Source organism: Heloderma suspectum, chromosome 12, assembly GCF_057233095.1.
Source record: "Heloderma suspectum isolate Gila_16-S chromosome 12, 16-S_ref, whole genome shotgun sequence".
In the NCBI taxonomy this organism is placed as follows: domain Eukaryota; kingdom Metazoa; phylum Chordata; class Lepidosauria; order Squamata; family Helodermatidae; genus Heloderma; species Heloderma suspectum.
The window spans coordinates 25,878,094-25,905,905 of record NC_139469.1 but is presented as its reverse complement, the minus strand read 5'-3'; the positions used below and the strand labels follow the sequence as shown (position 1 = coordinate 25,905,905).

At 44.9% G+C, this 27,812-nt stretch overlaps 2 protein-coding genes across 6 annotated transcripts in view; one reads left to right on the top strand and one right to left on the bottom strand.

Annotated features, from left to right (window-relative positions):
• The window catches only part of ROGDI (rogdi atypical leucine zipper), a 21,788-nt gene extending 255 nt beyond the window's left edge, over positions 1-21,533 (top strand). Inside the window, exons 2-12 of one of the 5 annotated variants that reach the window (XR_014785593.1) lie at positions 6,422-6,493; positions 7,555-7,637; positions 8,812-8,866; positions 10,149-10,229; positions 12,144-12,239; positions 13,550-13,648; positions 16,462-16,575; positions 19,161-19,210; positions 19,326-19,452; positions 19,737-19,872; positions 20,763-21,533. Coding sequence is in view for 4 of the 5 variants with exons in the window: in XM_084818866.1 (XP_084674992.1) it covers positions 6,422-6,493; positions 7,555-7,637; positions 8,812-8,866; positions 10,149-10,229; positions 12,144-12,239; positions 13,550-13,648; positions 16,462-16,575; positions 19,161-19,210; positions 19,326-19,452; positions 19,753-19,998 (1,023 nt within the window). In the remaining variant the exon portion in view is untranslated. Of the gene's footprint in view, positions 1-6,421; positions 6,494-7,554; positions 7,638-8,811; positions 8,867-10,148; positions 10,230-11,980; positions 12,240-13,549; positions 13,649-16,461; positions 16,576-19,160; positions 19,211-19,325; positions 19,453-19,736; positions 20,068-20,762 lie in introns of those variants that run through there. The other 4 variants (XM_084818867.1, XM_084818868.1, XM_084818866.1 and 1 more) reach the window with 4 other exon arrangements.
• SMIM22 (small integral membrane protein 22) lies at positions 20,957-27,812 on the bottom strand. The gene is made up of 4 exons (XM_084818871.1): positions 27,726-27,812; positions 24,377-24,541; positions 23,804-23,889; positions 20,957-22,663 (listed from the first exon to the last, which is right to left on the bottom strand). The coding sequence occupies exons 2-4, from the start codon at positions 24,501-24,503 to the stop codon at positions 22,616-22,618; spliced, it is 261 nt and encodes an 86-aa protein (XP_084674997.1). The 5' UTR covers positions 24,504-24,541; positions 27,726-27,812; the 3' UTR covers positions 20,957-22,615.

Sequence of the window (27,812 nt, the reverse complement as noted above, 5' to 3'; positions counted from 1 at the left end):
AGTCCCGAGGGGCCCGCTCCGCCGCGCGTATCCCACGGGTGCGGAGGGGGCTGCGCGCGTGACGTCGCCCGCGCCCGCCGCGCCTGTGCGCGTGACGTCGCCCGCGCAGGCATGGTCGGTGTGCGTGTGTGATGTCATCGCCAGCGTCAGGTTCTCTTCCCCTAACGCTAGGCATTAGTCTTCTTAGCGTTAGCGTTCATGCCCTGCTTAGGCTCTTCCCAGGAGCTCAGGGGTGTAGTGGTTCTTCCCCCGCCCATTTTGCCCTCACGACAACCCTGTGATGTAGGCTAGGTTGAGAGAGAGGGAGAGGGAGAGAGCAACTGGCCCAAAGGCACCCAGGTTCAGTGGGAAGTTGAACTGGAGTCTCCCAAGACCTGAGGGCCGCGGTGGCTCAGTGGTTAAGACGCTGAACCGCAGACCGGAAGGTCGGCAGGTCAGCAGTTCGAGACCCGAGTGGCGCCTGACGGAGTGAGCTCCCGTCTTCAGTCCCAGCTCCTGCCAACCTAGCAGTTCGAAAGCAAGAAACTGCAAGGAGATAAACAGGCGCCGCCTCGGCGGGAAAGGTGACAGCGTTCCGTGCACCTCGGCGTTCAGCCATGCCGGCCACATGGCCACGGAAGCGTCTTCGGACAGCACTGGCTCTTCGGCTTAGAAACGGGGATGAGCACCGCACCCTAGAGTCGGACACGACTGGCTGGGGACACCTTTACCTTTTTTACCTCACAAGACCTAGTCTGATGCTCTAATCGTGGGACTTCTCCCACCCGCTCCCCTCTCTCTATGCGTATGCTTTTGAAACAGGGTGGTGTAGTGGTTAGAGCATTGGACTAGGACTGTGTGAGACCCTGATTCTAATCTCGTAGCCTAACCTACCTTGCAAAGTTGTTGTGAGTGTCCAGTGCAAGGGGAGGAGGGGCATGAATACCACCATAAGCTTCTTGGAAGAGAGGAGGGATATATATAAAAATAAATCTTTTCCTCCCCCCACCCCATTCTTCTTCATCCTTTCCACCAAGCATATAGTGGGACTAAGAGGAAGCTGCCTTATATTGAGTCAGTCCATTGGTCCATCTAGCCACAGTATTGTCAGTGCTGACTGGCAGCAGCTCTCCTGCTTTTCCGACAAGAGTTTTCCCTGAGCCAACAAAAAGGGGAAATCTCACAAGAAATGCCAGAAAAGCCAAGGGTTTTTCCAGCCCTACCTGGAGAAGCCAGGGATCGAAGCTGGGACCTTCTCCATGCAAAGCAGGGGCTCTACCACTGAGCTACAGTCCTTTCCTGTAAGGCTTCATCTTACATAAACACAGCAACAACAGATTGAAGTGGGGGGCAGATTTAGGACAGGCAAAAAAGTACTTCTTCACAGAGCGTGTTATTGACCTATGGAATTCACTGCCACATTATATGTGCTGGCTTAGATGGCTTTAAATGGGAATTAGACATGGAGGAGGACAGATCTGTCAATGGCTATTAGTTATGATAACTAAATGGGACCTCCACGTGCAGAGGCAGTATTTCTCTGAATGTCAGGAACTGGAAATAAACCAACAGCTAGAGGCTGCTTCTGCTGCTTTCATGCCCTGCTCTGGTCTTCCTAGAAGCATTGGGCTGGCCAGTGTTGGAAACAGGATGCTGGACTAGGTGGAACTTTGATCTGAACCAGCAAAGATGCTCTAATGCGATAGTAGAGGAAGACTGTACCGCTTCACAATTCATGAGCAGAAAAGAACTTGCCACATTTTTTAATGTTTCCCCATATTTTTTTTAAAAAAAACTCCAAACAAGTCTGTTGTGTTTGGCTAAAGGCCAAGTCTTTTTTTAAGCTGCATCAGGGCCAAATCTTCTAGCCCAGTCTGCTCTTTGCTGTGTTAGTATTCTACTTACAAGGATTGTTTTTTATAAATGGGTGCATTATAATGCGTATGCATGATTCCTCACATATCTGCAGCCTGAAGCAATACAGTCCATTCAACGATCTATAGATTCTTTACCACTTAATTCTGCCTCATGTGTGGATCCAGACTCAGGCTTCCCTTCCACAAGGGGTGGTGGTGGTAGCATCCTTACTGGATTAAACAGAAGGTCCCTCTTGTTCCATGTTCTGTCTCTAGCAGTGCCCAACCAGATGCCTCTGCCTAGCATGCCAGCTAGGCTTCATGGTTACCTCAAGTTAGACAAATTTTTGGAGAAGGCTGTCCATGGCTACTAGTTCTGATGGCTCTGTGCTACCTCCGGTATCCGAGGCACTATGGCTATGTACACCAGTTGCTGGAGAATATGGGTGGGAAGGTTCTGTTGCACTCATGTCCTGCTTGTGGGTTTCCTATGTGTTTGTGTGTAAACTGGAGATTTTTAATTGAAAAATTCCCAGCTTTGGGATGCCCACAAACTAATGGGGAAGGGTTGAACTGGGATTCTTTTGAGGATGCCCATGCAAACATTACAGGTGCTGGTATTGGAATCTGAGCTGGCATTTTGAATTGGTCCATCTAGCCCATTATTATAAACACCGACTGGCAGCGGCTTATCTTCATGGAGAATAAGACCACCAATGGCTACTAGTCCCGATGGCTATGTGCTACCTCCAGTATCAGATGCAGCATGCCTATGTACACCAGTTGCTGGGGAACGTGGGTGGGAGGGTGCCGTTGCACTCATGCCCTGCTTGTGGGTTTCCCGTGGACAGCTGATTGGCCACTTTGTGAACAGAATGCTGGACTGGATGGACCCTTGGTCTGATCCAGCAGGGCTCTTCTTATGTTCCTAAGATGATGACCATCTCCTATATTTTGTGCTCAAAGATGTACTGTCTCTGAATGTGGGGGATCCACTTAATTATTGCAGCCTATTGCCATAGATAGAATAATTCTCTTGTAATTTGACAGTCTCTTTGTTCATGCTTATGTCTCAGAAACACCTGCACATATTAATTCTTTCTCCACGAATCGCAGCCCAAGATACGCTTGTTTCTATAAAGTAAATAGCTGCCACAACAGTCTTCCCATTGCCTCTGTGATTTCTTAAACACCCTTCAGAGAGGTTGCTGAAAGATCTGAATAAGAGGGTGTTGTGCTCAACCCGTTGGAATCAAAAGAACGTGGCGGGGGGGGGGGGGATCCCTGAGCAGCTAGTCTGCTGCTTTGAAGCTTGTGGCAACTATTAAAATTAGTAGATTAGATCCTACTGTCCTACTCAAACCGTGAGCATCTGAGACAGAGAGGTGTGTTTTTTCAGGAGCCTGCAGACCCTGGAATGCTTTCATTTGCCTCTCTTGTGATTGGTTTTACAGCATCTAAAAGCCATGCACACTGATGGCACTTTATAAATAAAGTTAGTACACTTGTCCTAACCTTCCAGAGCACCAAAATATTTTGCTTATTTACAATTTATAGTATGCTTAGGTTTGCAAATCTTTAATTAGTAGCTTATGCTGCAGTCCTATATACACTCACCCGGGAATAAGCCTCATTGAACTAAATGGGACTTACTTCTGAGTAGACATACCTAGCATTGTGCTATTAATCAACAAAAGTAAGAGCAATTTTTAATTGGTGGGGCACAAATTAAACAAACACCTTTATTATTTTTAAAGCTATTTGGGTTCTGATCTGTAACTCTAATATGGAATGGTAGAGAATGTGTTACAGATGACCTGTCCTCTGAACAATGGCCAGGATGCAAGGGGCCACATACTCCCCAGGACCTTCCCCGCCCCCCTTCCAATGCAGCCCTTCATATCACCTCAAAGCCGCCCCTGAAAGTTGGGGGACCCTTTGGAGTGAGAAACAATATGACTTGAAGGAATGTAGCCACAAATATAAATTGCCTCAAGTACACCCTTCAGGTATGAACTAAAGCTTTCTTGTTTTTTGGATCCTGGCCAATGATTGATAGCGGTTTTCAAATATAATTGTAAGTTATCTAATCTTTCTTTCAGTACCTTGGATAAGGCAACTTTACTTACATTGACCTGGTTTGCACAGCACGACAGCCTACCCTGAGTTAATTTACCTGCAGGGCTAGACCCATTTTGTTGATATATAAATATCTTAAAATTTAATCATCAGTTAAAAGGTAGATAGTTGATCATCCATAGAGAGGTCCCAGTATTTCGTTCAGTTGTCAGCCTTATTTGTAATGGAGGGTGGAGGGAAAGAGGCTTAGTGCACAATCCTGTGCAGGTTTAGACAGAAACAAGTCCTACAACTCCCACCATGCCCCAGCCAGCCATGCTAGCAAGGGAATGCTGGTAGGTGTAGGACCTTTTTTATGTCTAAAATTGCATAGGATTGTGCCCTTAGAGGAACAAATTCTGCCTTTTATGCTTTTGCTGTCCACTAGCAAGCACCATTCATTCCTACCTAATGAGGATGATTTAAGGTGCTTTCAGGCTCTGAAAGTAGAGTTTTCATTTTCAGTGTATGGCAGGCTGCTGCACAGGTGTGAAACCCTATATCTGATACATCAAGTAACCTGTGTGCACACCCAGCACAGGGAAACATATTCCTAACTCTGTCTCTGTATCAGATAGGCTTTTTGAGGGACTTGACTCAGTGCTGCTGATCAGCTGTTAAGTGGGGAAGTTCTGGGGCAAATGGACATCTGAATGCAAGAGTAGCCTACCAGTTTGGCCTTAAAGGAGTGCTCTGAAGTAATGAAAAAGAGCAGTGGGTGTTAGAAGTTAATATTTGCTTCCTGCCCCGTGCTGATCTCCTTAAAAGTAAATAAGGCAGTAGCCTCATGAAAATAGGTGCACGTTAATGATTAAAGCAGTGTTAGAGCTGTTAGGGATCATGGGCCTCTGAGATAATTTGTTTGTGTTCATATCTTCTGGAGAAGACTGTCCAAGGTGCCCTCCAGAAAAAAATCTTACTATGTCTTCATCACCCTTTAGGGGCCCCAAAATGCAACACTTTCTAGAGGATGCCATGTGCTGCTTTTGGATTTGCTCCTAGGTAAACAAATGGACTTCTGTCAGCATTCCTAGTCATTGACATTCCTTTTGGAACCTACCCATCCTAAAATTCTCTGGGAAATTCCATCAGTTTCGCAACCAAAAATGCTGTGGCTAGAAAACTGTTGTTGTTGTTGTTGCATTTTGGAAATACGTGTTTTGTACACAGTTTATTTTGTCAAAGCTTGAAACACAGCCTGTGAATTGAAGGGGATGGTGAAGTGTTCGGCGTGGAAAAGGGACTAAGAGGTATGCTGAGTTTAAGTCAAGCCTTACTGATCACTGGAAACTCCACCTCTGCAACCATGAGCATTGGGATATTATTTTTTTAGGTAAAAAAAGTCAGTTTCCCAAGATTTCTATCAAAGCGGCCCAATTTTTACAGTAGAAGATATAATTGTAACTATGTAGTGCTTTGTTCTACGTTTACAGCTTTGTAATCAAAGTGTGGCTTTTTCTCAGTGCAGCTATCAGGACACCAGAGGCTTTGCCCTCTCAGAAAAGAACCATGTTGTACCTGATCCATGTAACAAAGGGGACATTCTGTGCCTTGTAGCCTCAGTAAAGACTTGTGAGATCCCCATCCATGCTGAGGAAAGGGAGAAGGGGATGTGCTCTTCACCAGGACATGAAAGCAAAGCCTGATCAGGGCATGAATGGAAACCCTGTGGTTTCTAGGCAAAAAACACAGCTGTGAAACTTGCAGTAATGTTAAATAGAAGATGATCTGCTTAACTTGCATAACTGCTGCCTGGGCAAGATGTTCATTTAAAAAGTATGCATGATCACCAGAGATCTAAAACTTCCTTGAATAGTTTAATCAGAACCTCCTCATCCCTCACATTTATACATATAATGTGAGTGGAGGAGCAGAGAGGAAAGAAACAAACTGATATGATTACATTATGCTGGTACCTTGCCATCTGCACCGGCTGCCAGTCTGTTTCCAGCCCCAATTCAAAGTGCTGATTTTAACCTTTAAATCCCTAAACGGCTTGGGACCAGTAACCTGAAGGAGCATCTCTTATATTTACCTACCTGGACCCTTTCCTCAGGTGCCCCAGTGTTAAGTGCTCCATCTGTAGAATACCCTCCCTAGAAAGGCTCACCTGACGTCTACATTATGGTCTGTTCACCAACAGAGGAAGACCTTTATATTATCTCAGGCCTTTTGATCATTGTTTAGATCTTAACTCTGTTTTATCCCTGCTGCTGGTTTTACTTTTGGTTTTATTATGTGCACTTGCTGGTTTTACCTTGCTTTTATCAGACTTGTTTTATTGTTATTGTGTATTTTAGGTGCTACACCACTCAGTTATTGGGTGATTTAAAAATATAATAAATATACTAAATAGCATCTTATGAAATCTCTCTGTGCATCATGCTGTAGATTCCCATTTTTGAATATTTCACAGAAAGGTGAGGTATAAGTGCAGGATCTTTAAAAAGATTTTTCTTTCCATGCAGGAAGAGGAGTTCAAGTGGCTTTTACGAGAGGAAGTTCATGCTGTCCTTCGGCAACTGCAAGATATTCTGAAGGTAGTTAGAAATAAGTCTTGCTTTCTCCTGACTGTGCTTTTCTGTGTCTGCAGTCTTCCAGTCACTGGGTTACTAGCAACTTATAGGGCTTCTATTTCCAGTACAAAACGATTTCAAATTTGCTACGGGCTCTGCTTTTTGGTTACCTCGTCTATACTTATGCTGATATGATGGGGCTAGCGTAAGCAGATATGGCCACCAGCCAGGGCCATGCACAAGTTTCACCAGGGAAGAGTCAAATGTATGCCTACCCAGTCAGTTTTATAGCAGAAATTGAAAAGGAGCTAAAGGCACCTAGTGGTAAACTGGAGATTTGCCCTCTTGTCACCCATTCTAGATGTCAGCTTGGAAGAGTAAAATTTGAGATGAGGATGATGATGATGATAATAATAATAATGATGATGATGAATCAAAAATATTGTGGAGCTGGGAAGTACCTGAGTTCATTAGATGAACTTAACTTCTAGAAACAGGAAGCTCTGATGCATCTGATCAGATCATTTAGGTGAAAGGCAATAGCGATGTGGTGGGGTAGGTAAGTTGAATTTATTTTTGTGGGGAGCAGAATTGTGTGTCCACTGTCTTAGACCGCAATCCTATTCAAATAGGCGGCCACCTCCGAACTTGGAGGCAACGACCTATCCAATGCAGGGCAGGAGAAGCACAGAGGGGATCGTTCCCTCCACGCTTCTCCTGCCTTGCATTTTCGGCTAGACAGCCAATTGCGACTGTGTAGCCTCAGGAGAGCTGAATGGGGGAGGAGGCTGCTGTACAACACATTGGATGTGTCGTAGAGGCATTTCCGCCCACCCCCGGAACACCCCTTTTTTGCTGCTCCACACTCCTCTTGCGAGCGCGGAGCATGGGGCTGTTCCGTGCTGCCTCCAAGGCAGTGTGGAAGTGGGGGGAAGTCAGTTCTCAGAAAACCAGATATCCTGCGGCCGTCTAGCCGCCATCTAGTGGCCATAGGATTGCTCCCTCCGTCTCTAACTCAAGGAAAAGAAAACCTTACAGGACAACTAATGTCTCTGGCACTCATTCTTCTTTCCTTTCTTGCCCAGGAGGCTTCACATCGGTTTACTTTGCCTGTGAGTGGCTCAGAGGGACCCATCAAACAGGAGAACTTTATTTTGGGTAGTTCAAAGTACGTACTGAGATCTCGATGTACAACATGCTTTGCAATTGTCGTCTTATCATAGCAGTCAAGGAGGTGAAACAATGTGGAATTGTGTCTCATACATTTCAAACCATGGATACAGCAGCATTGGGTGGATTAGAGATAGCTCTGTATCCAAATGCCCCCCCTCCCCAATTTCATGGCCCTGTTTGGGAAAGTGAAGTGGCCATTTCTCAGATTGGGGGGCTCACCGCCATCATGGAAACCACCTTGAGCAGTGGTGGAGGTGTCTTCTGTTTTTAAACTTTATTTTACTGGTGCTTATGATGGAGCAGCTCTGCTCTTGGCAGCCTGAGCACCATATTCTTAACCTCAAAATGACCTGGATATAGCATCATGGTGGTGTGGCGGGCATTAGGGTCACCCACCACAATGTTCACCACCACGACCACCATAATCCCCCAGAATGTCACTGCATCTCGATCATTTTGGGGTTAAGAATATGGTGGCTGGGCTACCAGAAGTAGAGTTGTGCTGTGCTGTTGTCTCTAGCCCTGTCTGCTGTATTAGCAAAATAAAGTTTAAAGAACTGAACGAAAAAGCTGTCACTGCCATCACTATGCTGAAGGTAAGCTCTCCCGCCCGCCCCCAGAATGGCAGCAAAGTTTGGTGCATACCCACCTCCCCCAGTGAATTTGCCCCCTGTTTTGGAGGGCCCTCCCTGCCCTTAGGAATTGTTGAATGAAGAATTCAGTTGATCCTTGCCCAGCTGTAGTTTGAGATAAAATGAGTACACTAGAACAGATGACATACAATGCTTGGCACTTTATTTAGGATACTGTGCATCCAATAATCAGATCCCTAACTAGGTCCAGTTTATGTCCCTGTTCTTGTTGTGGAAACAAAGGCTTATGTCTAAATAATAAACAGAGCTTGGACTGCTAAATCAGGTTTGCCATGATTATACAAGGGTACTGTTTGCAATATGTTTGGAACTGATAGAAGGCTAGGAAATACTACAAAGCCTCTCTGCCAGCTATTGCTGATCTCCATTGAGGCTGTTAAAACTGTAAACATCCGATTTCTAAGCTGTTTTGATTTGTTCTTTCAGCCTGTTGTGTTTGCCTTTGTATACATCCCTAGAGGCCTTTGGGCAATGGATGAATTTTAGCCATATTAACAATATTGTCTTTTATTTCAGTGCTGACCAGGTGAAGGGAGTCCTGACACTTCAGGGAGATGCCCTATGTCAGGCGGTAAGCATGTGTTCATGCACATTTTATGTTCTGAGAAGTGGGTGGGCACCTCCTTAATGTACTGGAAAAGAGAAACCCATCTCCTTCCTCTCCAGCCCTCTTGACATATTCACCAGATCTACCCTTGGGGAATCCCAGGTTATTGTTCATTTGTAATCCGATAAATAACCGACTGGCATCATTTGTTCACAGGAGCTTTTGAGGCCTCAAGGACAAAAAGCCTATTGTGTTGTTACTGCTTGGGCTGTTCCCCTTTAGGACAGGAAGCTTCTCAGCCCCTTATCTAGCACAGAGCTGGTGCAGGAGAGAACTAGGTTCAAATGTCAGCTTGTCCAAGCATAGCAGTTGCTTTTGGCCTTTGTTTCCATTTCCTGTCAGCAATGCTAGCCAGCACAATGCCAAACAACATATTGTGCAGCTATTCAGGAATGGTTAAAGTTACTCGGGTGTGGGTTCCCCAGATAGCTAAGCAAACTGCTTTCTTTCAGCCTTGGTTTACTAGCAGATAAACACTACCTTTCCCAAAGAGGTTGGTAAGAATACATTTCAGAGGGGAATTTTTTGTGCCCCTGTGAGCTGTAGGACTATAAATCTATATGTTGTTTCACAGATAATGAGTACCTTCAGAGCCTATCTTCTCAGGTTCCTACCTGCTAAATAGCAGCTTCTCAGCCAATGATCCAGCTGGCTGTTGCATCTTCCCCCGGGCCATTTTGTTTGTTAACTATTCATCCAGGCAAAGCCTTTCAGTAGGTGGCTATGGCCCCTAGAAAGTGAGACTCTAGGAACTCTGCCCTCTCGAGGGCTTTGGTTGTTTTGTTGCAGCTGTTAGGGTGGGCCATGTTTTGCGAACAATAGGCCATTTATCTGGTATCGTGACTTTCCCAGCTGAGAGAACTAACTAGCACGTGGCAGATGGATCCAGTTTGATGAGGCCAAATAGGATGTATGGCTGCTGCGCAACACTGGCCTGCATGGCTTGATTGTCACAAAATTTCCTGCGTGCTAATCTTGCATATGTAGCAAACAAAATAATCTCCGCCCAGCCCACATGATGGTGTCTCCTCCACGAGATGTCTGTCCCCAACCTTTGCTTGTTAAGCATCTTTCTGTTGTGTTCTATTGATCTGCTATAGAAATAATACAGTACTGCTAGGACTCTGCATATCAATGACCAGCAATTAGGTGGGAGGGATGGACTCTGAGTGAACTCTGCTGGACTTGCATTGGCAAGATGTGTTTGTGTGTGTTTCCCTTTACCACCCCTCTCTTCCTTTCTCAGGATATTAACTTGAAAATGCCCAGAAATAACCAGCTTCTACACTTTGCATTCCGGGATGACAAGCAGTGGAAACTACAGCAGGTATCATGACTGTGCCTCATCTCCTGGCACTCTTTGTGCAAAACTCTTCCTTGTATAGGGCAAAGTTGCTTTTTGGGAACGATAAACTAGAAAGCGCTTGTGTGGTGGAGCGAAAAATGTGCAAGATGTGTGTCCCCTACCTCCCAGTGTCTTTCTTAACTGTCCCACCACTGAAAGAAGACCAAGAAGCTATGTTTCATGTATTGTTTTAATTTGTTGTAAGCTGTCTTGGAAAGTGAAAGGTGAATATAATTTAGGAGGATGTGGGAGCTACTTGATGAATAGTCATTTTGATTGACTTATAAACATAAGACTTCCTAGTTATCCTATAAGCAATAAGCAAGTTAGGTTGTTTCCAAGACAGCCTAAAGGCAGCTATATCCAGGCCCAGTCACCTATAACTTCATTAAGAAGCTACCTGAGTTATCTGGGAAAAGAAAAGTATTTTAATCAAAAGGGCACATTTCTAGCCTTTGTGGTGAGGAAAAGTTGAGAATGTGTGGGCGGTGTCTTCTAAAGTTTGCAACCCCAACAAGGGGATATGGGCTTTGTCTTCAATACCAACTCCATATCGTCCTCCATTCTTAACATATTTCTGCCTCAGTATCCAGGAAGAGAAAAGTCCAGAACAAAGACTGAATTCTTCTTAGGAAAAGGGCATACCTTTTCTGGAAAACCATGCATGTAGGGTATATCTTATTTCTAGGACTGCCATATTTAATCAATTAGTCCGATTACACTATGAAAAAGTTTTTTATCAACTAAAATGACACACATGCACAGCCGATTAATCAGCTTATACACACACACCTAAAAGATTAGGTAGATATATAATTTTATATCCTTTTTGATCTAATGATCCTCAAGGTGGCTTGCAATAGATTATACTAATGCAAATACACAAACCTAAAACCTAAACACCCCTGCAGCTCTTAGTCCCCTGGCCAATGCATGGGGCCAGAGCCTGCTTCCCTGAAGTCCCAGAACTATTTTGTTTACCCATGCGTAAATGTAATCAATAGGTTAATTAGCTAAAACTCATATGATTGATCAACTAAGTTTTCTTTAATTGAATTACAGCCCTATTATATCAGGTGTAGAATCTGGATTTTTGAAAGCTGAAATTGGGCTTTCTAGTTCAATATCCTAAACATGCTTTCAGGCTCACCTGAGAGCCAGCTTTGCCTCTCTGTCCTCCCGCCCTTCATTTCCGCTAGACGGGCTTTTTTACCCATCTTTTGAAAGCATGGGGGGAGAGGGGCTGGAGAGGCCCTGGGATAGCTCGTATCCTGGCCTCTCCAGTCTCCTCCCTTCCCCACCCACCAAAATGCCCCCTTTTCCCCCTCTTCAAGGTTGCATTCCTGACCTTGGAGAGGCAGCTGGTGCGGTTCTTTCTGAATCGTCTGGGGGCGGGGGGGCGGATCGTGGATTCCCATCTCCGAAGTCGGAGCGCTGTCTCCAACCTCAGACTCTGGATATCCTACGGCCCCTCCGATGCTGTCTAGGGGCCATAGGATTGCTCCCTAAATGCATGAGTGGATTTAACTTTGTTTTTGGCTGTTTAAGGAGCAGCCAGAGTGACAGTCAGGACCCTAGGGAGGGGGATTTAACCCCCCACCTACCCCAATGATAAGCACACCCCTAAAGGTGCTGTTCTGTCTGGAAGGGAATTGGCGCCAGTGGCAGCTTTCCTGCAGGGGGTGGTGGTGGTGGAATTTTGTTGAGACAGTGGTATAGGGGGAAAGCACCATAGCCTTGATCTGATCTCCTCATCCCACCCTATCCAGCTGCTGCTTAGATAAGAAACAAAAATAAAACCCCAGATAAATTAAATGCATGCACACATTCAGTGGATCATTTAGTTTGGCTCTGACTTCCAGCATAGTGATAGGCTACCCTTTTGTGCCTTTCCAGATTCAGGATGCAAGGAATCATGTCAACCAAGCAATTTACTTACTTACCAACCGAGGCGCCAGTTACCAGTTCAAGACAGGATGTGAGGTCCTCAAGGTGAGCCAGTGGTCACGCTTTCCAACAAATGCCACAGAATTGGGCTTCCTTCTGTTTCCTTGAGAATAATCACTTTTCCAGATGAGGAGACATTTCACCCACTCTGGAACTCGTGTGGAATAGAGCTGTAGCTCAATGGCATGGATGGAGTACATGTTTATACACACTAAACACATGCTCTATCCGTGCCATTAGGATATATTCATTGCATCTCTTGTTACATGTACTCAGGTAATAGGGTTGGGAAGGGCCTCTGCCTGAGACCTTGGAGAGCTGCTGTTGGACCAGACAGTTCTGGGCTAGATGGGATTTCTGGTCTGACTTTGTATACAGCAGCTCCTTTACAAAGGAGGGTTTTTTTCCTCTGATGCTCCAAAGATTTCATGTATGCTTAATGTGGTGATGGCCATGATGATCAGTGCTGGTCAGACTTTGAGTTTATAGGATCTACATGGTTTTTTACTAGAAGCCTGAAGTCCAGTAATCAAAGCCAGGTGCAAAATAGTGTCCAGGAGGGGCAAGGGGAGTCAATTACCTACTACACCCTGTAAGCCATGTACTGTATATTCAGATACAAGCCTACATCTGAGTTAGTGTAGATCAGGGATTCTAACACCAAGATTCAAAGTAGTCAGAAGAACTGCACAAAGACCTGGTCAAAGGCAACCAATTAATATTCATATTTTATGGGTGAGGAACACTGAGGCTAACAAATTAGCACAAGGCCAGCCATGCTCAACTGTCCCATTTCTTTTTTTCCTGTCAATTTTACTTGCTGTTATTAAACTATTGGCAGTTAGAAACCTTTGATCTACTGCAAATCACCCAGAAATCTACCGGTAGGTCCTGATCTATCTTCTGCCCTTCTCTGGCTTAGATGCCTTTTAAACAAGATTAGATGACTCAATGGAGCCTCCATGCTCAGAGGTACTATATCTCTGAGTACCAGGTGCTGCAGACAAATGAAAGGACTGCTGCCTTCATGCCTGGCTTACAGGAATCCCTCAGGCATCTGCTGACTATAGTTGGAAATAGAATATTGGACTAGATGGACCTTTGACTTAATCCAGGAGGGCAGTTTATGTTTTGGGGGGAGCTTTTGGCCAGCACTCAAACCAAATATTTCTGCTTGACTATAGGCGAGAGTTGTGCTTTATGCTTGTGATGAAAAGGCTCCAGGCCAGTTTGCAGTAGGCTCTTGACATGGAATGCCATTTTCCCCTTTGAATAACATGTCTTGGGCTCTTCAGCCACGTTTCCACATTAGCCTAAATAAAATTGCATGTGGTTATTTTCTCTATCCACACCAGCTGATGGATGCAGTGATGTTGCAGTTGACAAGAGCTCGAAATCGACTCACCACTCCAGCCACTTTGACCCTACCAGAAATTGCCTGCAGTGGCCTCACGGTAACTGAAGCCTGCCTATGTCAGCTACTCAGGAAGAGATAAGCATACCACTACTCCAAACTACTCGAATTCTACACCAGTTCTGCTCTTAGAATAACCTGAGCTTTGTACATTGTCCCATTAAGCTTTCTGTACCGTTTCCTTAGTTCCCATTCTTCAGAACCCTGAAAGTCCTACCTAAAGTCCTCTTTAGTTTCTGAGCTTTGAGAATATATTTCCTGACCTTTTTTGCCCAGCCACTAGAATGTTGCCTTAAAAATACAAGCTCAGGGAAACCAAATTTCATTCCACAATATATTCCATATTATATCTGTTGGCCATAACATGACACTGTAAATTAGCCTTCCCCAACCTGGTGCCCTCCAGACGCATTGGGCAACAACTCCCATCATCCCCAGCCAGTCATTGACAGTAACATGTATTTTGGGTTACACAAAAGCCATGGCCAGAACAGGACACTCGCTAGCTTCCATGTGGCCAGGACTGCATGTGACCAGAAAAAAACCTCCTACAAATAAGAGCAGAGAAGAAAGGAAAGGAAAAGTTCCTCCTGTGCAAGTACCGGGTCATTACTGACCCCTAGAGGGACACCTGCTTATGCTGGCATTTTCATGGCAGACTATAGCGGGGTGGTTTGCCATTGCCTTCCCCAGTCATGACTACCTTCCCCCCAGCAAGCTGGGTACTCATTTTACCGACCTCGGAAGGGTGGAAGGCTGAGTCGACTTGAGCTGGCTACCCAAGACCTGGCTTCCGCTGGGATTGAACTCAAGTCATGGGGATAGTTTCGGTTGCAATACTGCCGCCTACCCCTCTGCGCCACACGAGGCTCAAGAGCAGAGAAACCTGCCCTTAAATGTGTCCCTCCAATGACTGGGCTTCTCTGCCTCTCATTCATATTAATGCATAGCTCCTGATGCATTGTTCTTCCTATCTAACTCCTGAAATCTCTAGAACAGGGCCAGTCTTTCAACAACAGGTTGTCAGTGTTGGTGACAAAGATGCTGGGTCTAGATGGGCCACTGATTTTGACTCAGCATGGTAATTTGATTACAAAGTAATCATTTACATGTCTACATGTTGAGTGCAATGGGACTTACTTCCAGGTAAGTGTGTAAGGGATTGCAGCCCAAAGGTGCAATCTTATGCATGTTTAGAGAGAGAAAAAGTCCTACAATTCCCAGCATGCCCGAGTCAGCATGGCTGGCTGGAGGGATGCTGGAAGTTGTAGGACTTCTTTCTGTCTATACATGCATAGGATTGCACCCTAAATTGTCTTTTGAGAGATTAGAGTTTAAAGAAGCAGAAAAGATCCATCACCACCTTTGCTGCAGTAATGGAATGGTTGTGAGGTGGTGGATCTCTCTCTTTCTTCTACTCTAATTAATACATATACTGACAAGGACTAAGGAGTTTTTGCCTCCACTGACAATTTTCCAGACTTTTTTTAGACAGGCCTACTAAACATATAACATATAACTAAACAATAAACTGAAACTCAATCCAGACAAGACGGAGGTACTGTTAGTGGGTGGTTCATCTGCCTGGCTAGGTGATATTCAACTTATTCTGGAGGGGGTTGCACTCCCCCTAAAGGATCAGGTTAATAGTTTGGGGGTGCTCTTGGATCCAGAACTGTCACTTGAGGCACAGGTGAACTCAGTGGCACGGAGCACTTTTTATCAGCTTAGGTTGGTATACCAACTACGCCCTTATCTGGACAGAGATAGCCTAGCTACAGTGATCCATGCTCTGATAACTTCTCTTCTGGATTACTGCAATGCGTTACATGTGGGGCTGCCTTTGAAAACGGTCCGGAAACTTCAGCTGGTCCAAAATAGGGCAGCAAGATTGTTAACAGGGACTGGCCTGCGAGCTCATATTACGCCAGTACTTTTCCAGCTGCACTGGCTGCCAGTCCATTTCCGGGCCCGATTCAAAGTGCTGGTGTTAACATTCAAAGCCCTTAACGGCTTGGGGCCAGGTTACCTGAAGGATCGCCTCCTCCCATATGTGCCTGCCCGGACCTTAAGATCATCGTCAGCGGCCCTTCTCCATGAGCCCCTGCCAAAGGAAGTGAGGCGGGTGGCTACTAGGAGGAGGGCTTTTTCTGTTGTGGCACCCCGGCTCTGGAATGAGCTCCCTAGTGAGGTTTGCCTGGCACCTACATTGTATTCCTTTCGGCACCAGGTGAAGACCTTTTTATTTTCCCAGGCATTTTAGCATTTTAGCTTTCTAAATTTTTATCTTTGCTGTTTTAAATCTGTATTTTAAACTCCTGCACTGCTGCTAGGTTTTATTGTGGTTGTATTGTTATATTGTGGTTTTAATGTTCTATATATTTTAAATTGTTTTATTGTGTGTTGTTTGGTTTTAATTTTTGTGAACCGCCCAGAGAGCTTCAGCTATTGGGCGGTATAGAAATGAAATAAATAAACAAACAAACAAACATTTGAGAATCCTTGTCCTGCCCTGGGGGATACTCGTTCATAAAGAGAATGTTGCACAAACTGAAATTAGTGCTTCCAATGGATTAGAAATGAAGGACTGTATCTCTCATAGTGCCCCCTCTATCACAACTGCCTTCTCTTGCATGAGGATTTTATTGGGGTGGTGCTACAGTTGATAACTATTGATCTGGTTTTACTGTTTTTACCTGTTCATTGTTTGTGGTTGGTTATTGCTGGTTCTTGTTATTTATTAATTGTATTCTTATGGTGTTTATGGTTTTAATTTGTTGTTGATTTTATATTATGAATTCATGTGATTGGAAGCTGCCTTGGGACACCTGATCTCTCTCTCTCTCTCTCCAGAAAATGTTCACTCCTGCTCTGCCTCCAGATATCCTGGTGAATTTCTACATCAACTTGAATAAGCTCTGCTTGACAGTCTATCAGCTGCATGCGCTGCAACCCAGTTCCACAAAGGTACTGAAGGGTGGCCAAAGATAAGTTGTGGGTGAGCCCCAGATGGGATGCATATGTGTTCTGCATTTAACATCAATAATTTGAGGAGGCAAGTGGTTTTGTGAAAGACTATTGCACAAGCTCTTATTAGCAGATTAGTTTTTAGCATCTGTGTAACTTATGTTTTGAGAATCAAGAAATGCTGACCCAGCCAGTAGGCTCTCTGAAAACATCTAACTTTCACTGGAAAACATGAAGAAAATAAGGACAGTATTTGCACTGGGATGGATAGATAGATATTCTAAGATATATTCCAATTGCAAAGATTCAGATAAAATAAACGGTTAGAGTACATTTCTGTTATATTTATTTACGATATTTGTATACTGCTTCACACCCAAAGATTTTAGAGTGGTGAACAGCAGATAGGGTAAAAGAATAAAAACACCATGTTAAAATAAGTACTATTTTAAAAAAGAAACAGTTGTGATAAAACCGAGTTCTGATCAAACCACAGCTGGTCACTCAAGAAAGGTTCCTGAAATAACAATGTTTTCAGGAAGAGCTGGAAACAACCCAACATTGGCGCCTGCCTGACATCCAAAGGCAAGGAATTCTATAGGACGGGGGCCACCACACTTAAGGCTGTTGTCCTGGTGGACTCCAATCAGACCATCACAAAACAGTCTACTGGCCAATGTCTTGGGGACATTGCCTAGTCCAGGGGTGAGCAGAAGGCAGACTAGCCCACTGTCCCTGTAACCCTCCTAGTGCCTGCTGGCTTCTAGGATATTTGCAAAGCATTGGTAGCCTCCCCTCTGTTTTTGCTCTGCCTTAGAGGTGGAATGCTTAATTGGCTGGTTGGGCAGAATTGTCCCACCTCCAACCCTTTCTCATTTCCGCAGTAGAAAGTAGAAGACTCATGGAGACAGAATGTGTCCTCTGGCCCTGTGCTGACTGTAAAAAGGTTTAGAGAGATTCAAGGAGGGGAAATATTAGCAATAGCTATTAGCCACAATAGGCAAAGCTGGAACCTCCATGTACAGAGGCAGTATATCTTTGATTATCAGATGCTGGAGATCAATCATGCCCTGCCTGTGGGCTGCCCAGCAGCATGTGGCAAATAAATACTATATGAGATGGAGCTTAGTTTGATCCATCAAGGCAACTGTTATGATGATAAGCAGGAATGCTCACTCAGGGTTGTTTAAGATGTTGCTGCTGCTAGGCTGATGTCTGGAGTATCTCTCTCCAATTATTGTTCCATCTGCACTGGCTGCCTGTCTGTTTCTGAGCTTTGATTTGGAGTTGAGCTTTAAAACCCTAAAAGGCTTAGGACCAGGTTACCTCAGAAACCACCTGTTCTTGGGAATTGATTAGATTTCAAATGCATTGCATATACTACTCTGGAAGCAACAATCATATGATAAAGGAGTTTTTCCCAAGGATTAGAGAATGGTATATTAAGCTATGAGATTTTGCAGTTTTAAAGAAACTAACTTGGATTGTTAGAGCTAGCCAGGGAGGGAGTTCTTGTGCTAATTTGAGGAAGTGATTTCCTCAGTTGAAGTGATTTAAAACAATTCTGGAACAGTCAATAAATTATAATGATTGGTAATCCATTTTTGTTGATATGAGGAAATAGTTGTGTAAGTTGGCTGTACTATGTCATTACTGTTTTCTATCTCTGGAAATTTTAATTTTTAAAATCAATTTTTAAATGTTTAAAAAAGAAACCATCGATTCCCATATGAGCCATTAAGAGTGGCCTCAAGAAGCCTTGCTTTCTCACCTGTCCATGTATATGATGTAGGTACAAGAGAGGCAGCCTTCTTGGCAGTGGTACTGCAGTTGTGGAACTACTTTTTGATGGAGATCGACTGGCCTCTCCCCCCCCCCCCCTTTAATTGATAGTAAAGACTTTTTTTACTCAGGCCAGCTTTTAATTGGTGATCTGCTTTACAATGTTTTTGCTGAAGTTCTAATGTCTCTGCCTCTTGCTCTTTTAAATATTGTTGTTAATGAATATGTCATTTTGTTGTTTAGCTTTGCTGTATATATTTTATTGTAAACCTTTCTGGTTATTACTGAAAGGGAGGGTATAAATATTAAATCAACCAGATGACAACTTAACATGGATTACTTGTGCCTCAACTTCTAAGAGATCCTGAGTATGCCCTGGGAAGGGCCATAGCCGAGCGAGAGCGCACGTGCACTGCATGCAGAAGATAGTGTCTCCAAGGAGGGCTGGGGAGGAACCTAGTCTGCAACCCTGGAGAAATGCTGCCAATCAGTGCAGACGATACTGAGCTGGACAGACTAATGGTCTGACTTGGTGTAAGGCAGCATCCTGTGTTTCACGCCTGCTCTGCGCATTTAAAATGTGCCTGTGAGCAACAAGATTTCTCATAAAGCATTGGCCCACTCCTGTCCTAAGTTGTTAGTTTCCTGTTGCTTTTAATGCTTCCCCTTATCCCTGCGGTATCACTTTAATAGCACATCATGAAGTATATATACATGAAGTATATAAAGTATATATAAACTGAATTTAACAACCATTTTCTTCTTTGAAATTCCACAAGCCCTACTTTTTCATTCTTTTTCAGAACTTTAGGCCCGCTGGAGGGTCCATTCTGCACAATCCAGGGGCCATGTTGTAAGTACCATCACAGCATGTTGGAGAAGGGAGGGCTTATACTCATGGCACAGGGTGCTGTCTTGTCTGCACAACCCCCCTGTCCCCCCCAAACCCACAGCATCTCTGTCTGCAGTGAGTACAGCAACCAAAGATATGAAGTCAGCTACGTTCATAAGGTGGAGTGTGTCATACCCTGGTTGAATGATGCCCTCGTTTTCTTCACGGTATCCCTTCAGCTATGCCAGCAGCTAAAGGACAAGGTGAGGTAGTTGAAAGAAAAGCTCATTCTTTGCTTTGAGAATGGGGGTGGCGGTGGCTGGCTATTGATATTGGAGGTATATTGGTTTGTCTGGGTGATCAGTTTGACGACCTGTTATGCTTGGGTTTTGTATCTGGTGCTGAAAGAGGAGACATTGAGGATAAGGTAAATAGAGCTGAATTGTGTGAGTCTAGAAGTCGAAGTCTTGCTGAGATATAGATAGTAATAATTAGCAATTATATAGTACATTAGACTATATAATTTATATGGTTTACGTTGCTTCAGCAAGTTCTGTCTTTAGAGTGAAACAGAGATAAAGATGACCAACTGCCCTGTGAAGATGGATCAGTATTATTCCCATATTTCACATTTGAGAGGGTGGTGTGCTGAGGCTGAGAGACCCTCTGAATTCATGGCAGAGGTAACATTTGAACCGAGGATTCCAATTTACAGCTCAGTCTTGGATGCCACACTAACTAGCTCTTTAGGTGGTGTGGGATTTAGAGAGAGGAGTGACAACTTTAAAAATCCTGTGTGTACTTTATGATGATAACTTTAGACATTTAATACCTCACTTTTGGGCACAAGTTCCTAGAATGACTGCTAGTACAAAAATATAAACAGTAGTTAAAATGAGTAACAGTTACACAAAATAACAAAGCTAGCCAGATAAAATCCAACAGATCTGAATAGTCCTGTGAAATAATAATAGTGTCACTTAGTGCCCAACAGACTTAACAGCAAAGATACTGGTAATGAATCACACTTTTGAAATATAGTTCTGGGGTAACTCTGAAGCAAATTAAGTTTGAAGATAATTTCATCATAAGGCAGGGTATAAATCTTTTAAATAAAAACATACAGCCTTAGGGGCCATTGCTCAGTGGCAGAGCACATGCTTTGCTTGCAGAAGGTCATAGGTTCAATCCCTGACATCTTTAGTTAAAATACATCCAAGTAGCAGGACACATTCTGTCCCAGAGTAGACAGTACTGGGCTTGATAGTCCAACAATCTTGGTATAAGGCAATAGCTTACTAACCATTGGGATACCAAGGGACTTTGCTTTGCCTCTCTTTTTACCGAGAAAATGAATTTTAGTTATTGGATTGTCAGTACTTTCAGTCAACCTAATTGGGTGAAACTTGCAGAGGGACACAAGAACCAATATGGGAAAGATGTGATTAGGCCGTCTTTGGATTCCCTGCCCATGTAAAGAGATTTGAGTTAATGATTCCAAATGAATAACCTTGCCTTACCATAAGGAGCAGCTTGCCCCTGCTTCTGACAGCTTTCCATTCTTGTTTTCCAGATTGCTGTATTTTCTGGCTACTGGAACTACAAGCTATACTGATCCTGCCTTGAACAGTGGTCCATTTGCAGTTTCAGCCACTCTCTTCGAAGGAGAAAAATCATTGTATAAGCTGTATGTGTGAGGAGTTGTAGGATCCCACTACTCATGGTGGCTGCTGGGTAGGGCACCATGCCCAGTGTTGGCATTCTTTTGTGTCAAATGTTATTATTTATTAGCACTTTAGAAGTACACACATTTCTTTCCATGTGCATCAAGGCTGGGGTCAGGCTAACCCAGTAAATGCTACTCAGATCCCTCCTACTAGAGGGGAAAGGTGTGATTGTGAACAACAGTGGAAAGGAGCCCAGGGTCATGACTATACTGAGAAAGATCTCCCCTCCATGCCTTGTGCCTGCTCTCGATGGCAAGAGGGACCAGCTAAGCGATGTTGTGCCCACAAGGGCCATTCCTTGTCATATTTTGGATTTGCTGTCACTTCCATCTCCCACTCACCCACTATTTCACAAATGTGACTTTTCATCTCTACATCTTAGCCCCAGAGGCAAAGGGAACAATATTATTTTGGTGGTGGGCTAAAACCTGCTTTTAAGAAGCAGAGGCACTATCTTTGCCAGGTCTTCCAGTGGGCCATTTTTTTGCCCATCTGCCACCAAGTGATACAAACTATAAATGTCCTAGTGGCAGAAGTGATTGGTTGCTGCTAAACTTGTATGAATCATTCCTTGAACCAATCCATTGTTGTGAAATAAAGATTCCTGAACATTGTGATGCTTGGCTGTCTTTGGAGGAGATCCCCCTGACAGGTCTGTGTGTGAGATAGACAGATTTGGAATTTCTCATTAAGGTGACATAAAGTGGCTTGATCCAGAAGGGGCATGGGTATGTTGGCTCAGAGCCCAATTCAAATTCTGTGCCACGATGAGTCTAAAGGCTACTTCCTACACTGCAAGAACTAGCAAGTATATGTCTACCTACTATATTGAGTTCCCCATAATACACAAAAATGGAATTGTTTCCCCTCACCCCCAGTGTATCTACTGAACATTCAAAGGCAACTTAAAGAAAGGCCAATATTGCTGATGTCCCATCACAACCATGTGACTTTATTCAACATAAATAGTAATTGCTTTTAAAAAACAAGGATAAAGATTCACAGTGATCCAGGCCACATTTTACAGCAGAATGAGGAAATTTGTCATGACTCTTTAAAGACTAACATCTTATGGTGGCACAAGCTTTTGTGGACGGGAGCCCACTTCCGCAGATGTATGGAGCGTTCTCAGTTGGCAGTTGTGTTCATGGGTACCTGGGGGGTGGGGGGCAGACAGTATAAGTGGAGCCAAAGAGGAGTGGTACATCTGTGCCATTTCTATACAGAGCCCAAATTTGTACAAGATAAAAACAGTGGCCCATTCCTAACAGCATTTGTTCAGATGTATACCTTTTTTGCTGTGGTTCCACAGTCTAGCCTTTGATCTTAAAGAAACACAAACTAACAACACCAACTGGTTAGCAGAGGGGGGGGGGAGAGAAAGAGGGAGGGAATTTGTGAGGGAGGTGGGGAGATTGCCCAAGCTAGATTGCTCCCTGCACTAGTGCCAGCAATGATTTTGTTGCCAGTGATTAGAAGCAGCTGATAACGGGCTTATGGATTGAACAATTCAGCCCCTGAGCTTAATGCAAGCAGATGTGGGCTAATCACAAATTGAGCATCTAAGCCTCTGGAAGCTCACCTGCCATACACCCTCCCAGGCCAGGTCCAATTTACAATTAATTCCTGAGTAGCAGAAAAAATCCAGGAAAACACACACATGTCCTTCCGGTTGCTTAGGCGGTCTGTCACAGCAAGGCTAAGGCTCCATGCCTTTGTTGTCAATGCCAACTTTTCTTCTGGGTACCTGTATGCATGAAAACAATGTTAAGTCTCAGGAAAGAGTGTCAATATGACTGTTGAGCAAACCTGCTAGGGCAGGAGTGGGAAACCTGTGGCCCTCCAGATGCTGGACTATAACTCCCATCATCCCTATCCATGCTGTCTAGGGCTGATGGGAGCTGGAGCCCAGCAACACCTGGAAGGGCGCAGGTTCCCCACCCCCATGCTAGGTAGAGGCTCTTTTCTCTGCCCATTCTCAGGCAGAGCTACAGCTCAGACTTGGTTTTGGTGTCCAGCATGAATACAGCTGAGAGCATCAGCCTCAGGTGTTCCTTTTGCCTGCTCTTGGCTGTCAAGGATCCTGCCTTACCCTACTGGCTTAGCCTAGAGCAGGGGTTCTCCAACTTTCAACCTACAGGGCCCATTTGAGAGAACTGAAAACTATTGTGGCCCACCCGCCACAAGATGGAGGCAGAGATTGGCATAATCCGCTGGCAATTAGTATTACTCATACCATTTTCTATTGATATCTAGACCAGAGGCGTTCAAACTTCCCTCATCCAGGAAATTATTTCAACAGATTTCCCTTCATGTCTGCCAGGGGACCCTGATGCTTTGCAGAGAATTATGGAATGTGTTCTAGGGGTGCTGGCCTGGCACGCCTCACCATGGCTCTGTATGAACCCAGTACGCTCTGGAACGCACCCTCTACTCTCAGGCAGAACATTTCGGGAGAAGTTGAGTAGTGGTAGGTAACCTGTCTTTCCTCTGTGATTAATCTCATTGAGGAACCCTTGTAAAGATTGACTAGCGACTTCCCAGTAGTTACTCCCCCTCCTCTCTACTCCAGACTGTTCTATACACTTGACAGTTCAGAGTTCTCACTTTTGTTGTTTGGATTTCAGTCAGGAGAATAATGTCCCAAACCCCTGTTTAGTCAAGGGACAAATAACTCCTCTTGCAGACACAAAATCTATCTAGACTTTTCTTCAGCACACTGCAGTTACTCAAACTGCAAACAAAATATTTAACATACTTTGCCCATTTTTGTGTGAATGGCGCCTAGTGCCGAGTTGGGGATTTGAACCTAATCTGCATCCCACCAAGTGTCACGTCACTTTCCTCTAGGTTGCAATGCTAGATCATGACACTAGAAGATGTTTACCTTGTTGTATGATCCAGGAGAGTCACAATCGCAGCAGCAGCAAAAACAGCGGATAAGCACAAGGAGGGTCATCAAGAGAACCACACCTGGCAGAGAGAAACAGATATGTCTGTTCCTGCATTCACTGCCCATCAGAAATGGGGCTGGCCCTTATACTAGCAAGAGCATCTCTAGCCTATTTTAGACCACAGATTTTAGAAAACTATTAAGGGAAGAAAAAATTCGATTTATATTCCATCTATTTTCTGTGGGATGCAAGAAGGCATATATGGGATTTCCTGGTGGTCTCCTTTCCAGGCACTGACCAAATTTGGAACTGCTTAGCTTCAGGAAGGTTGTTTTCAAACCACACAACTGTCAAGTATTTAGTTTCTTCCTAGAAGTTTTACCACTATGGGAGGGCGCCATTTGGATTTTCCATCTCAAGTACCAAAACATTTCAAGCCATATTGAACTGCCCAAGTTGGCGAGTGGAGCATTTGAAAGTATGGAGATAAGCATCAGTTGTTCAAAGCACAGGAACAACAGCCAGTGAGAAAGTTGGCAACCTGATCCCATCCCCCACCAACTTACCAATGAAAGTAAAGAAAATGGCAAAAGCTGCAATGTCCCAGGGAGACTGAAACATCTCCTTGCTTTCCAATCGGCTCAGAATATCATTGATCTGGTCACTTAGCTCTTGGCCAAAATCTTTCCCCATTTTTTCTTCTTGGAGTTCTTCCAAATGTTCCGTTATATCTGCAGACAGAGAAAAAGGAAGATAAGCACAGCATCACAGAATCAGAGCTAACCACAGGCTAATTCTCACGTGCATCTGTTCCACGCTAGCGTTTACTAGGGATAAGTCTATATCTGGCCCATGTCGGTTTCACACGTAGTCATAAGTCCTTTCCACCCAATTTCTATATCAGTCTGTGAACTTTGACCCCCAAAATGCACGAATACATTCACATTTATTTCCATGCACAACTTTCACTACGTCTGCATTTTTGTACCCAATTTTTGAACCAAGAACTGTATTGCAAAATGTGGAGAAGTGCGCCAGTAACTCCTCTGATCTACCTATTAGTCTAGGAAGTGCAGATTCGGTTGATTCATTTAGAAATGCAGAGCAACAAAATTCTCCCCCAGCCCTAATGTTTACTCAACCCCCACAGCTGAACGTGTGTGGCTGCCTCTCTGGAAGCAGGTGGAACCTGAGGTGACACTTGCAATTCAAAGGCTCTTGTCTGTGATGGCTTTTTTTGCATTTATAAAACTTCAGGTTTATTAACGGCTTGAATCTTAAGGTGCTCTTCCAACTCATGTAGTGGGGGGGGGATTTCTGTTGACTCCCCACTCCATCCGCAGTTCTTCCACACCATTCCCTCCCATAATCATTCCCTCAAAGAGGGGAGCAGGCATATACAGAGGGGAAGTTCTTTACAATAGTTTTATGCTGCTTTCCTGCAACACTGCTCAAAGCAATATTTATGTTTACATGAAAACAAAACCACAAAAACAAAAAGCTAGAACATGTGAGAGCAAATCAGGAATCCTTGCAGCAGTCGGGGATGGAAGAGCCTAGATCCAAAAAGGCTCAGCAGAATAAAACACACCTTCACCTATCTCTGAAAGAGGACTGGTGAGGTGGACAAGTAGACCTCCCAAAGGGAGAACTTTTCCTGCTTTAACGTGTTTATCATGAAATCTCACAAGATTTCATGGCAGCCGCTTTCAATGGAATGTCTCTAGGCGTGCTATTAGCTGAGCTGGCTGGGGTTGATGGGAATTGTAATCTAGAGTATCTGGAGGGTGCCTGATTGAGGAAGGCTGCATTAGTCAGAGTAAGATGGCTGCTTCAGGTAGTGGGGACAGGGTGGGGGAGAGGCAGTTACAGTGAGGTGCTGGATGACAGAGCTGTGTGTTCTCTGTGGCCTGCCCTGTGTCCCCCGAAGCTGCCCTCAGGTGTAGTGGGGATGCTGTCCGATTGTCAGTGTTGAGGTAAGATCCAGGGGTGATCCTAGACTAGCTGCCAGCAACTGGCATCCTAGGTGAACCATGCAATCAGTGCCCCCAAGCCCCAAGGGCAGATCTAAACTGAGGTTTTTGGTAAACTGGGAAACATTTTGCCCCTATTTTCTGTTTAATGAAGAGGCAATCCACCTCCTGCATTTTCGGAAGCAGGAATATCATTTATAATAAGACGCAGCCAAAACAGTTTTTTGTTTTCTTTTACTAAGCACTGATGCTTAGTAAAAGCATTCCTGACGCTGGGAAAGACTGAAGGCAAAAGGAGAAGGGGACGGCAGAGGATGAGCTGGCTAGATAGCATCACCGATGCAATGAATATGGACTTGAGCACACTCCGGGAGACAGCGCAGGACAGGAAGGCCTGGCGTGCTGTGGTCCATGGGGTCACGAAGAGTCAGACACGACTGAACAACAACAAGCACTGCATCAGCACACAAGGTCAGAAAAAGCAACAAAGGAGATGACCACAGCCCTGGAAGAAGGGTCCCAGTTTTATCCTTGGGCCAGCAAGGTGCCCGTGGCTTCTCCTGGGGGAGCCACACCCCCTCTTCCCAACTGGGAGCAGCAGGGGGATCATTAGTTCATGAGTTTATGTTTCGGTTACTTATCAAATCTATGAGCAGCTGATGTTTTCCGTCCTTCGCCGTCGCTTGGGAGGAAGCAACTTCCTCATTCTTTCCCTCCTCCAAGCAAACTGGACCTCTCCCTCTGCTCCGGTCTGTTTGTGGTGGGTAGGAGGTTGCAGCAGCGGAGCGAGCGGACATCCCGCGTTGCCTCACTCACCCCCCACAACCTTGGTCTCATTGCCTCTGGATGCGCATGTATTTTTTTGTAGTTTTCCCCTCGAATTTGGTGCTCCGCTTAACTTGGTGCCCTAGGCAACTGTCTACTTAACCTATACGGACGGGCCTCCCCGGCTAAGATCCAGCTCCCAGTCTGGTTGTCATCTGTACATGGAATGGGTGTGTGTGTGCTATTTTGTCATTTGCCTCAGGCACCAAAACGTCTTCAAACGGCCCGAATTGTGTCCTACCAATTGCTGCGTTATAGACGGCCCACTGGCAAGAACTCTTTGACACTGCTCCTCCTCTTCAATGCTGCACCCTGCTCGCTCACCTGCCTCTCGCTCTGGCCCAGACAACCGTGGAGGTGAGGAGGAGGAGGAGGAGTGATGCCCTGCCTGCTTGCTCACCTGCCTCTCGCTCTGGCCCAGACAACCATGGTGGTGGTGGTGGTGGTGAGGAGCAGTAATGCCCCTGCCTGCTTGCTAACTGGCTCTCTGCCTGGCAAGCAAGTAAGCAAGCGGTAGTAATAATGAGGAAGAGGAGAAGAGCAGCTGGTTTAAATGCTGGTGAGATGGTAGACTCACTGTGGGAGGGGGCCCATGGAGGGTGGCTTTCTCAAAGGCCCTCCAAAACCCGGAGCCAGGATTCTCCACAGTTCCCAACAAGCAGCAAAAAAACAGAGCAAAAACAGCTCTCTCAAGAACCTGCTAGCTAAGCATCAGCATTCCCCGACCCAGCACCTTCCAGAAGTTTTGGACTATGACTCCCAGCATTCCCCACCATTAGCTATGCTGGCTCTGGGTGATGGGACTTGAAGTATGCAACATCTGGCACTCGCCAGGTCAGAGAAAGCTGAGCTGGCTTGGGTGCCCCCATCTTTCAGTGTGCCCCGCACCGCCATCTCCATTCTACTTTCCTCACCTTGGTTGTGCAACCTCCTCACCACCACAAACAGGTCCAGTTTGCTTGGAGGAGCGAAAGAATGAGGAAGTTGCTTCCTCCCAAGTGACAGAGACAGGCAGAAAAGATCAGCTGCTCATAGACTCGAGAAGTAACAGAAACATGAAGTGAAATGAATTAAGAACCCCCCTCCCAGCAGTCAATTTCTTGGTGGAAACACTTACCTGGAAGGACTTCTTCGGCTGCTTTTATTCCTGCTCTTTGGAGGGAGCAGGTCCCAGCCCTTCCACTTCCTTGTTCCTGCCAGTGCC